Source organism: Vicugna pacos, chromosome 9, assembly GCF_048564905.1.
Source record: "Vicugna pacos chromosome 9, VicPac4, whole genome shotgun sequence".
NCBI lineage: Eukaryota > Metazoa > Chordata > Mammalia > Artiodactyla > Camelidae > Vicugna > Vicugna pacos.
In genome coordinates this window covers 69850939-69863476 of record NC_132995.1, presented here as the reverse complement: position 1 = coordinate 69863476, position 12538 = coordinate 69850939, and the positions used below count along the sequence as shown (strand labels likewise).

The 12538-nt window shown below is 37.4% G+C and overlaps 1 protein-coding gene across 1 annotated transcript in view; it reads left to right on the top strand.

Annotated features, from left to right (window-relative positions):
* The window catches only part of MFSD14A (major facilitator superfamily domain containing 14A), a 34215-nt gene that overhangs the window by 7937 nt on the left and 13740 nt on the right, over nucleotides 1-12538 (top strand). The window contains exons 2-5 of the mRNA XM_072968130.1: nucleotides 2984-3079; nucleotides 9515-9577; nucleotides 10337-10464; nucleotides 12300-12414. Of these exons, the coding sequence (XP_072824231.1) occupies nucleotides 2984-3079; nucleotides 9515-9577; nucleotides 10337-10464; nucleotides 12300-12414 (402 nt within the window). The remainder of the gene's footprint in view (nucleotides 1-2983; nucleotides 3080-9514; nucleotides 9578-10336; nucleotides 10465-12299; nucleotides 12415-12538) is intronic.

Genomic DNA, 12538 nt, shown 5'->3' with positions numbered 1-12538 from the left:
ATCTTTGTGGTAGAGCTTTTTCTGAATGTTTGGTTATTTCTATAGGATAGAATATTATTAGCTATTCTGAAAATTATTTGTTTATATTCTTTACGTTTTTATGGTGTCTTAGTATTTTTGTACTGATTTTCATGAGTGCTTTACCTGGTTAAGATGTTTCTAGCCTTTTGCCATTTCTTGTGTATTTTACTCACTTTGTTTTCTTCAAATCAGAGAATGCTGTACATGTTTTTCACCAGCAAGTATGCCTGAAACTAATTTATCTTTATTCTTTCACCTTTCCTCACTGTGCAGCTGCCCAAGGCAGAAACGAAAGTCTTTTCATCTTTGATCTTCTCCTCTGCTGCATCTAGTCAACCCCTGAGACCTTTTCATTCTACCTCCTACACGTCTTTGTACCCGTTCCCTTGGCTCCCTCGCTGCTACCTCTGTCTCCCTCTTTTGGGCAACTTTGCCAACACTGTCCGTGAATAATTGAAGTGTTCTTCACTTTAGCAGCCACTTTTAACACATTTATTTTCTTCCAGGCTTTTGGCTCTATGTGTATACTTACACACATCGTTACATAATTATCATCTGACTTTTTATCAGCATTTCCCAAAAAGTTTTCCAAGGACCTCAAGTGCTCACAAGATACTGTCTCTTATATGACAGAAGGAGTCCGTGGTCAAGTTTGGAAAACAGTGCACACAGCATCTTTTTGGAGATTCATAATACAAATTAGCATGTTAGAGGCCCTGGGAAGTTCTGTTTGGCCTGCTCTAATGGGCGCTGAGTACCTGTGGTGAACAAAACCGGTTTGGAGCTTACAAATCCTGTGGACTTTTTTTAACCTTAACTCACCGTACTTGCTCTGTTTGGTTCTGGTCATTACCCCTTCCTTCCTGAAACTGCTCCTTTGTCTTCTGAGGCACTGGGCTCTCTTGATTCTCCTGATAGAAATATCAGGATTCCCTGATGGTTTCTTCTTTATCTCCAAGGGTCCCTTTTCTTCTGTCCACTCTGAAATGGGCGAGGCTGGTGCCCCGAATCCCCTCACTGGTCAAGGGTCAGAGGTACTTAAATGTAGGTGTTTCTTGGGATTGTGTCTTAGGCTGCTTTTCTTTTCACACTTCATCTCACCCACTCTGGTTTCAAATATCACATTTGCTGCTAACTGATTGTTTTAATCAGCCGTCAAAGGACAGTAGAAATGTTTTAAGTACAAGGGTGATCCTCTTAGGTAGGACCTGAGGTAACTCTGAGCCTCATGAGGGAAAAAGAAGTAGAAAGCTACCATCTTCCATTAGTAGACAACCAAACTAAAACCTTAGAATTCATTCGCTCCATCCCTCCATCCTCCGTGGGTGCCACTCCCCTGTTTCACGCGCTCATCGTCTCTTGTTTGAACTCACTAAGATGGCCTCCCTCCGCACACACTTTGCTCCTCAGTTACAGCCTTTAGGAAATCACTATGATGTATTAAAAAGTGCAGGTCTCATCACACTGTTCTCTTGCTTGAAACCCTTCAGTGGTTTCCTTTGTCTCTGGAGTGAAGTTGAGAAACTCCTTAACACAGCTTAGAGGCTGTGTGTTCTGCCTTCCTTTCAGCCTTAGACCATTACGATCCTTGTCTGCTTCCTCTGGCTTTCTGTGTTGTGATTGTCCACGCTACTTCCCTTTCTTGCGTTTACATGTAAGCAGATGTTTATAATGAGGCTTCTTCCTCTCCAGGCTGTGAACTCCTTGAGATCGGAGAATGTGTCTTACTGTTTTTTAAATCCCAGCACCTCTGGTACATAGTAGGTGCTCTAAATGTTTACTGAATGAATGAAATCTTGTACAAATTCATTCCCAGCTGTGGTCCTTCAGTTCTGTCTCCCAGCCCCCACCTACTTCCGTTTCTCAGGTTCCTCAAATTCAAGTTCTCCTACCAAGGGACTTTTCTAAATTCTGCAGGTTAGGAGAGACATCTATTTTTTTTTTTAATGATGTAGCATCATTTTCAGTATATAGAGAAATCCAAACATTGTTAATATTTTCCACTAAGACTGTTCAATATATTGTCAAAACTTAAGTATAACATTGTAATATGTATTGACTGTACTTATCTTTCATTTATACTGACTTATTAATGGAAACTGAGTTAATGCTATAGGTCATTGACTCTTCCATCCATTTAATATTACCCTTAGAAATATGAAATCCAACAACTGAAGTAATTGTTAAGATATTACCAGCAACAGTATACGCTGATTTTGTATTGTCTTCCTTGTGTATATCAAGTCCCACATCTCTCACGTGCTACTCAGGACTTTTCTGCTTTTGAGCTGTGTTGGGATCTGTTATGATTCTTGCCACATACTTCATTTATATTTTTAGGGTTAGTGCAGTAGCCTCCTAACCATTCATCTTCCTTAGTTTTGCCCTCTTTAATCCATTTGCTGCAGCTTTGCCAGAATGGTCTTTCTTAAAACTTTCATCTGATCCTGTGAGTCTCACTTGACATCCTTTAGTGGCTCCCCAATGCCTTCAGAATTGAACATAGACTCCTTAGCATGGACGTTAGTGCTTTGTGCCTCGAGCTCATCTCTCAGTGCTCCCCGTGTGCAGCCCGGGCTCTGGTTGTACTCAGCTATGGGAGTCCTGCAGTGCCTCCTGCTCTCAAGCCTTACTGCCTTTGTGCAGGCTGCTTCCTTGATTTATGCTGTCCACCTTCCTACCCCGACTCCTGGCCTGACTCCTTTACATCCTTTCAGTCTTCCTCCTAGAAGTCTCATATTCCCACCCCTACCCTGGACTCTGTGTTCCCATTGTACACTGTGTTTATATAATGTATTTATTTGTTTCCTTGTCTGCCCCCATCACCTGGAGGACAGGGTGTCCAGATGTTTGACGTAGTGCCCAATACATGTGTGTTCTCCTTAAATATTTATTGACTGTTGTCATTATTGTTAGTAAATCTGGAATGCACTGTTAACTTTCTAAAAATCTGTTTTTACAGCCTCAAGGAATAGGTTCTCCTAGTGTTTATCACGCGGTTATCGTCATCTTTTTGGAGTTTTTCGCTTGGGGATTATTGACAGCGCCCACGTTGGTGGTAAGTAATCTTTAACTTGTTTAACACTGACTTTAAAATGTCTTTTTCTTCAGTTTTGTGGGGGAGAAAGCGGTTCTTTTGTCTTTTCCCTGGTGAATTCTCCCACCTGTGTCGTCAGCCCTTGGGTGCTGTGTCTCACTGCCGGCGCTGTCTCTTCCAGCCCTTGCTCTCCCTCACTTGCTGGCAGCGCTTGGGCGAGTGGGATTCTTCCGGTAAACAGTGGCCTTGTTCAAGCAGAGGCGCAGTCCCCGCTCTGGGCAGGGTGGACGGATTCTGATACTGACCGGCTTAGGGAGAGTAGTGTCTGTGACCTGAATCACCCAGCATTATTATTTTGAGATTCATTCATGCAGTTGTATTTTCCAGATACAGGTTTCTTCTAGTTTAGGCCAAGGATCTAGAGGGGACCACCTAGAAAGGTGATTCTTTTCATAGCCCTGAGCTGATCTTACTCAAACATTCCCAAGGGTAGAACCTTAGAAAAGACCACTCTGTCAGACCGTACAGCTTAGATGCTAGCTGGTTTTCTCCTGTTGGTGTAGATGAGAGGAATGGAATGAAGGAAGGAGTGGATATGGCAGAAGTGTGTAATACCTTGAAAGGTGTAACCAGGATAAATGTACAGCTTTCCAAATCCCAGAAGAACAGAGTTTTAAAGTGTATTTCCTTGTATTTTCATGAGCTTGTTTGTTGTTATACAAAAAAATTACAAAAAATTTCTTTAAATAAATCGAATGAGTAGGTAAGTAGATTCAACTAGTCTAAGAAAATTTGTTCCCTATTTCTTAGCATATTTTTTATATAACTACACAATCATTACTGTATCTACATAAAACACAGACATTTAACAGTTATTTCGAATTATTATTTACAAGGCATATTCATGAATACTGCTAAAACAGAAGAAAAACAAATCTCAAATAAATACAGTTTGTTTTGCAATAAACCGTGCATTGCAAGTTAGAACAGTTTGCTGAATAACAGTTCCCTAACATATAATTTTAAGAATGCTGATTTGATTATGTTTTGATTGAGATCTTTTCCTTTTTAAGAAGGAAACAGCTCATTTACCTGTAACAGGTCATCAGTTTCACATAAATGAATTTTCAAAATAATTGAAATGTGGACTTTTAAAATGTCTGATTTTTTTATAATTTCGGATGGGAATCTTTCAAATATTAATTTACACGTTTCCTGCCTTCACAATCCATGGACACTGATTTGGAACTTCATCAGATGATGCAAGTTCATTGTGACATTTGTAACTACATTATACTGTAATAACCTGAAGTCAAGGACTACTGTGCTGTTGTAATAACTGTGTTCTCTCACAGCTTTATGTTAGCTTCCTAATGTTTCAGTGTGCTTATTTATAATCTACTACCAATTTAACGTCTAAATGTGTCCGGTAGATCATTAGTCGTATAGTTTTAAAGTACTAAAGCTTTGTAATAGCAAACAGTTCGTATACATTTATATTAAAAATGAGTCCAAGCACAGCCCTGAGCACTTTAAATACATTATTAGTTTTAATCCTTAAAACCACTTTATCAATGAGAGATTAGCCTCATAGTACAGATGAAGAAATGAAGAGTTAGAAGAGTTAAGCAACTTGCTTGCTACTCTGATAGTAAACTGCAGCTTTGGCTTCGAAGTTAGGCTTGTTTTGTTCCAGTGCTCAGTCTTGGGGATACTGATTTAAGAGGTTCATACCCATGTTCTGGGTAGTCAGGTCACTATTGGCAGTCCAAGCACTAGCTAAGTAGACAGATTTGAAAGTTGGGTAAACTGTCAGCAAGCCCGTGTTGATTCCATGATTTGTCATCATGATTTGAAATGTGTATAGCTGTTTTTTTTTTTAATTTGTTTCTGGTTTATATTTTTTTGGCTATATCAACTTTCTGTCTAACTTTAATATCATTATTTCTAATTGGACAAAGAGACTGTCTTCTTTAAGAACAAGGAAGAAATCCAATTATTTATATATAAGTGCTTGCTTTCTTTTTTGTAGTTTTGGAAAAACTATCTTTTTGCTTAGTATATTCTTAATTATTTTTGTTAATTAAAAAATAAATAGTACCTTTGATTTCTTTTTTTAAGTACTGAATTGAATTGTGGTCAGGAAAATGAAAAGTGCTAATTTGGAACTTAGTGAATTGTTTTCTTTTGCAAGCTTAAGTACATTTATGTGTGTGGTGGGCAAAACCTTGGGGGGAGACCTAGGCAAAGTAAGAATTGAGTTGGAGAGTTTAGATTGTATCTGAATGCTGAGATTCTTTCTACTCCAGCTACTTTCTGGTATTTTGGCCTTTTCACATTAGAACAGCAAGAATCTTTAAAATATCATTGAAGGAAGTAGTGCGTGAGAAATAGGTACACATACATTACTCACTGTATATATTATATATATATGTATATAGCTTTTTTAATAATTAGAAACACAGTGTGTGTCTATTGTAAACCATTCAGCTGTACAGAACTGTGTAAGGACGAGAAAGTTCTCCTGCGGGCCTGCTCATTCCTCCAGGTGACTATCCCTTTTTAGGCGATTTGGGGCTCAGGGTAGGCTTCACCAGCTCCGTTAGGTCACACTGGCCACCTGGAGCTGACTGTTTCAGCAGTTAGAATGTAGAGTCTATTAATTCAGTGATTTTTTTTTTTTTTTAACCAGAGGTGAATATCCGGAATACCTGGGGAGTGTTTTCAGAATACCTAGGCCCTTACCACCTGTCTGGCTGAAATCAGAGTTTTCAAAGGCAGGGCCCAGGCATGTGTATTTTTTAGAAGTGATACTAGAGTGTATCACTAATTAAGAACCAGTTTATTAAGTCATTGTGGGCTTTCAAAAAGGGTTTGCTCATTTTGGGACTTTGTGCCTGTGGTGTGTTGTTGTTGATGACTTTGTTAGCATCTTCTTTGTTTCAGACTCTTACGCTCCCCCGTGACGGGACATGGGAGAAGTGAGTTTCAGGGTCAAAGGCACAAAGTTGTAGCACTTCTTCTCTTTCTAAAAGTCTGTTATAACCTTTAAACAGTTTATTTCTGTCTTATGTGTTTTGAAACTGATTATAAATGGTGCCTGCTAGAGAGTCACAACTCTTAACATTCATTTAAAAAGGAGTAGTGAGGATGAAGATATAATTTAGTCTGTGTTTTATCTCTCTCCCCCATCCATAGCTCTCAAAAATTAAGTTTCAGCTTTTCAGTTTTCAAAGATGCCCTTTGAATTAATTCATTTAACAGATACCCAACCTTAAGACATATTAATTATAATAAATGTTTGGTTTGGGATTTATAATAGTCTTCGTTTTAGAGAGTAATGTGAAATTAAAAGAATTTTCTTTTAAATTTCATGGGGTTGCAATTATTTTTGCATTGTAAGCTTACAGAGCTTATGGAACACTGTGCTCTAGAGTACAGTCAGAGAACAGAGGCTGTGTCCTGCATGGAAGTCCTGTCCGGGAGCGAGGTGAAGTCTCCACCAGCAAGAGGCGTTAAGTTAACTACAAAGAAGAATTTTTTTTTCACTGACAAATGTTTTTAAGGACCGAGTCTAACATTTTGAGAGGTTATGACTATATGGTTAGTTCATAGTGGGTGTTCAATCCGTGATTATTGATTGACTAAATGACATATATTTACATAAAGAGAATTAGTGACAGTAGGTTTAAGGATCTATAATGCTATAAAGTGGCTTCAGTTTTTTGACATACTGATGATTCTAGAAATACTTGATCAGTGCTTATGGTTCAGGCAGCTAGATGCACAGTCCATCTTATGGAGCAACACCCTGTGCTCCAGTCCTCTAGCATCTCTTCTATAGAAATGGCTGAGCACCCTTTGCTGCAGAGATAGTCCTTAGGCATTTAATGTTTTAAGGACTATTTGCTCTCAGAATTTTTTAAGCTTAGAAATTTTAAGACCCATAAAATTTCTTGGAAAATGTTAGATTTTTTTCTATTTAGCTCTAAAATCCAGTGCTTAAAGTTCCTCCCGGATCAAAAATCTTTACAACGTATGTATTACTTGTTATATTTGTCTTTGTGTTAAAATTTTGTTAAAAACAAACATGGGGGCTTGTTTATCTTAAATTAACTATATTCTTTTGCAGTGGGTTATAAAGGTTTTTATTTTGTAATATTAGGTAAATTAATTTGCATAATTGTCATATTAAATCATTTCAAAAGCAGAATTTGTCATCAGTTATAAACATTTAGTAAACAATTACTATATGAAAGCACTCTTTGAGGTACTCATAGAGATAAACATTTATTAGATGCAAGGTATAGTAAATATAGTGCCTGTCTGCCCTTAAGAAATTTGAAATATAATTGAAAAGAAATATTTATTAAATATCTGAAAAGATGAAAAATAGAAGAACTAAGCAACACAGTACTGCAATATAAGAAATATTACAAAGCTGTATGTGACTACCCAGTGAGTGCCGTAACCACCTATTACACGGTCCTAAAGGCAGAACTGATCGCTTTGGACAGGAAAGTTTGGTGCAGAGGAGCAATATGGAGGGTTTGGGGGTCAACTAGAGAGCGAAGAGAAGGGAAACTAACATTTAAGATACAGAATATCGTATATGCAAGTATGCATATTGGAAAGCGTAAGAATATTTCTGAAACAGTAAAGAGACCAGATTGATTGGAATGGAAGACAGCTTGGCAAAGTGAATTGTTAGCAATAAGATTTAAAGTATTATAAAGCTTCTTGTAGGCATTCATTCATCATGTCCTTCATTCTTTTTCACACCAAACCCATTTTTTTGTCCCCAGAAAGAATTGGCCCTTAGTAATAACTAGAAGAAGAGCAGATTTGAGTTGTTACAAATGGTTTTGGGATACCAGTTTCAGGAGTTTAAACCTTTATCTTTAGTACACGAACTAACAAACTGACCAGTGCAAATGCTGCTAGTAGCCCATTTTTCTGTAAATAAAGTTTTATTAGAACACAGGCAGCCTGTTCATTTACGTGCAGCCTCTGGCTGCCTTTATTGAGTTGAGTGCTTGCAACAGAGACTGTGTGGCCCACAAAGCTAGAAAAAGCTGAAAATACTTCTAATCTGATCCTTTACAGACACTTTCTTCAGACTTGTGGATCTTTGCTGTAAATAATACGGTTTCTCAACTGTTGAGATTTGGGGCCAGATGCTTATTTGTTGTGTGTTGGGGGTGGGGAGGGGCTGGCCTGTATATGACAGGATGTTTAGCAGCTTTCCTAACCCCTCCCTACTAGGTACCAGTAGCATCTTTTCTCTCCCCTGTTCCCCCAAATTGTGGCAATCAAACATGTCTCCAGACATTGCCAACTGTCCCCTGGGGTCAAAGTTACCCTCGGTTGAGAAACACAGAATATGTGACTATCATAAATATGTAATTTTTCCCATATTAGTGATGTCCTTGGACTATTAAACATTTCATTTCTAATTTTCTTTAGGTTAATTTTTGTTTAATTTCTAGTTATTGGCAAAAGAAGCGTAACTGAAGAAGAGAGCATTCTAATCCTTCTAAAGGTTTTACTTGCAAAGATGTCAGAAAGCACTATCAGCATAGTTTTTATTCCTAAAGAGATTTTTCCCACCTTTCTTATTCTCCATATGGCCATTCTTCATTGCTTTTATTGAGAGACAGTGTGCTGTCATGGAAGAAGCATTGGCTTTGTCAAGTTAAGAACTCAGTTCCCACGTCTGTAAAGTGGTAATATTATCTAATTCATGTTATTGTTGGGATTAAATAAAAGAGTATGTATTATATATAGAGCCTCTGGCACATAGACTGTAAAAATGGTGGCTGATGCTTTTTATTTTTTCAGTTACCTTTCCCTAATTGCTTTTTCAACCACTGAGTTCCCACTGGTTCCCTTGTTGCCCAGTGAGCAAACTGATTCCGTGTGGTTTGAGATCAGTCCTTAAAAAGGACGGAGGAATTTGTTGTACATTTTCATGGCTTGGGATTTTTTTTTCTTACCTTATAAAATCTCTAGATCCACTTTTTGGCAGTTAAAATTTCCCTATTTATTCTCCTGGTCCCCTGTTTTAGGTGATAGGCCTGTCTGTATAGGAGCTGTAAGTCCGTCAGTTATATGTGGGAAGCAGGACAGCATTAAAAGCAGGGACTTGCAAGCCCGACTTCCTGTGCTCAATTTCAGTTTTGCCATTACTGTGTAATCTTGGATAAGGCATGTAACCTCTGTGTGTGTCAGTCTTCTGATAGGGCTGTTATGAGGAATTAAAGGAGGTAATGTATTAAAGTGCCCAATTTAGTGCCTTGTGACATAGTAAATGCCAAATAAACGTTTGGTGGTATTAGTATTTACTCATATGCATAGTGTCATACAAACTGAAAATTTTATGATGAAGGGACGTTTTAAGTTTTACTAGGACTAAAAAATGTAGCATGAGCTTTTTATTTTGTTTTTATTCTTTAGGTATTACATGAGACCTTCCCTAAACATACATTTCTGATGAATGGCCTAATTCAAGGAGTAAAGGTAAGATCAGTCATATATATATACGTATTTATGTGTGTATGCAAACACACACATGTTCTGCCAGTGTGTTAAGTTAGTTAATTGACCGATCCACTAAGTGTTAGTTTTTACAGTTGGAGTATATCTTGGGGGATTACTTAATACTTTTTAAATGAACTAGGTTTTAAATATGATTTTAGTCAAATATAGCCAAGTATGTATAATAATGATAAACCACGTCATAACAGATTTTCCCTGTTTTTTTATGTGTTGCCATTTTCATCACAGAGATCTGAATGCTTTTGTAAACTAGAAACAAGAATATAGATTGAAAAGAAAAGAACTATTTAAAAAAATGCATAAGTATAAAATATATCAGTATGGTTACAGTCTTGATTATTCTATACTTTTTATTATTCTGTGTTTACTCTTGATTCCATTTGATCAACAAGTTTATAAATAGGTAATTAATCTGTGGATATAAAAACAGATAATTAGCATATGGTATTTTCTCTAGAATTGGCTAATGTAGGATTGTGGTTGAGAGTTTATTAGAACATTTCATATTTAATCCTCTACCAGAGCCCTGCAGATGATTCTAGACAGTCTTGGGAAATTTTTAAATTATATACAGATAAGAAATAAGTTGTGTATGTAAAGTTTGGTGATATGCCTATTTTAGAAACGAACTTATTTAAAATTCTTCTGTGGCAGGAAAATGATTTACTCTTGGCTCGTCAGCATACACGGTGCATGCCACTTTTCCGTTTGTCTTCTTAGGGCTTGCTGTCATTCCTCAGCGCCCCGCTTATTGGTGCTCTTTCGGATGTTTGGGGCCGAAAGTCCTTCTTGCTGCTAACAGTGTTTTTCACGTGTGCCCCAATCCCTTTAATGAAGATCAGCCCATGGTACGTGCACATTCAGATTATAGCAACTAAGTATCACTGTTGATGATTTTCTGAATATTGCTTTCACTTTTTTTTCCAGCTTACCTATGTCGGTTTTAAATGCATTTTTCTAATACATTTATTCTTTGACATAGATAAAAGGGCCCTTAAAAATACAGTAGCTAAGGAATAGTTCATAAAGGTTTTTGAACTGGCTGCCACCAAAGAAGCCATGTAGACTGCTGGCTAACCTGCTTTTGGATTTCACAGCCCAAATTTCCAAACTATTTTAGGGGCTGGATAATGTTGCTGACTTTTTATTTTCTTGAGTAGAATGTTAAAAACACAAAGTTTATCATCACTATCTGCATTAATTAGGAATAGGCTTCGTTATATATCAGTAAAGACCTGAATAATAGTTGTTTAAAATCAGGGAAACTGATTATTAATTTTTCTCTCCGTATGAAAGAAGTCTGGAGTTGAGCAGTCCCGAGCTGGTGTGCCACTTCCCGGGACCAGACTTTTCCTGTCTTTGTGCTCTGCCATCCTCAGCTGTCACCTCACTGTCAGCAGTGGGGAAGGCTGCTGAGTGAGCTCCAGCTCATGGCACTTCCAGGCAGCGAGATGGAAGGAGGAGGGCATGAGAAGAGCGCGCTGCCTTCCTTTAAGGAAACTGTAGCGTTCCCCCTCAGCCTCTCCTCACATCTGGTCAGATTTCAGGTGTCTGCTGCTCCTAGTTACAGGAGGCTGGGCTCATGGCCACCCTGATTAAAATCAAGATTCTTTCACTGAGGAAGAAGGGAGGGAAAGCTCACAGGAGAATGATTTTCCCAAGATGATAGAGCCCAGTTTGGTTGTAGGTGTATTAATTCTTTGATTAAAGTTCTGTATCACTTGACTATTACTGTTAATTCTACATCATGGATGGGACATGTTTCCAAGGTGCATCTAGAAGGGTCAGGGGTATATGTAGGCAGGATCTTCCTTGCTTTCACAGGTTAGATACAACCCTAAAGGCCGCAAACCCTTGATGAATGTTAATCACACAAATGATATCTTACCAGACAAATCTAGCGCATGAACAGATCATTTGCTGTGGAAAGCCGTGTGTTAGAAGAAATTGGGGAAGCAGTTGAGTCCTGGTGGTATGATATTTTGAAAGTGTACTGTGATTACACTTGATTTTAAAAACTAAATGTCAGCTTTACAATAGAAACTTCTTACTCCCAGACAGATATTTTTGAATCATATATAGCAAAGTGTCGTCTGCTTTTTAAAATAGCATTTGTTCATTTTATAGTATATTCTCAACTTTATTTCTGAACACTGCCATACAGCTTTCTTTTACATAAAAACTGAGTTGTTTTGCTACCATTTGAGGAGCTAAGAATAACTTAGAAAAAACACCTCGTTTCTATATACAGACTAGAAATAAGTATGGAGTAACTTGTTCCTTGGATTTTTTTTTTTTTTTTTTACTAAATTTTGATTTTTTTTTTGTGGTACCATAATGGGAAATTGCAATGGATGAATTATAATAGATTCTAGTTTGTTGCTGTTTTTAGTAGAAACAGCAACAGCAAAGCCACTTAACAGTTCAACAATTGCGTAAAAAATTGACCTGAATACATGATCTAATTTATCTAAGTATTTATAGCAAGTGAGTTGCTATTGAAGGCCCACTGCTAGCTCTATGTTTTCATAATATCTGTGGCTTATGATTTATAGAAGAATTAATCTATAAACTGTTGACTGAAATTAGCTATTCTTACGTCAATTCACTTACAGAAATGAAAGAAGATTAAGGTAATGGTAATTATTCTAACCATTTCTTGTCAATTGTCTTTCAATCCTAGGTGGTACTTCGCTGTTATCTCTGTTTCTGGGGTTTTTGCAGTGACTTTCTCCGTGGTATTTGCATACGTAGCAGATATAACCCAAGAACATGAAAGAAGTATGGCTTATGGACTGGTATGCATGTTTAATCTGATGAAAAACACCCCATATTATCTCATATTACAAAGAGTGGAAGCCTTTGCATGATAAGATTTATTTTTGCATAAATACATTTTATAATAAAGTCATCCATTAGGCT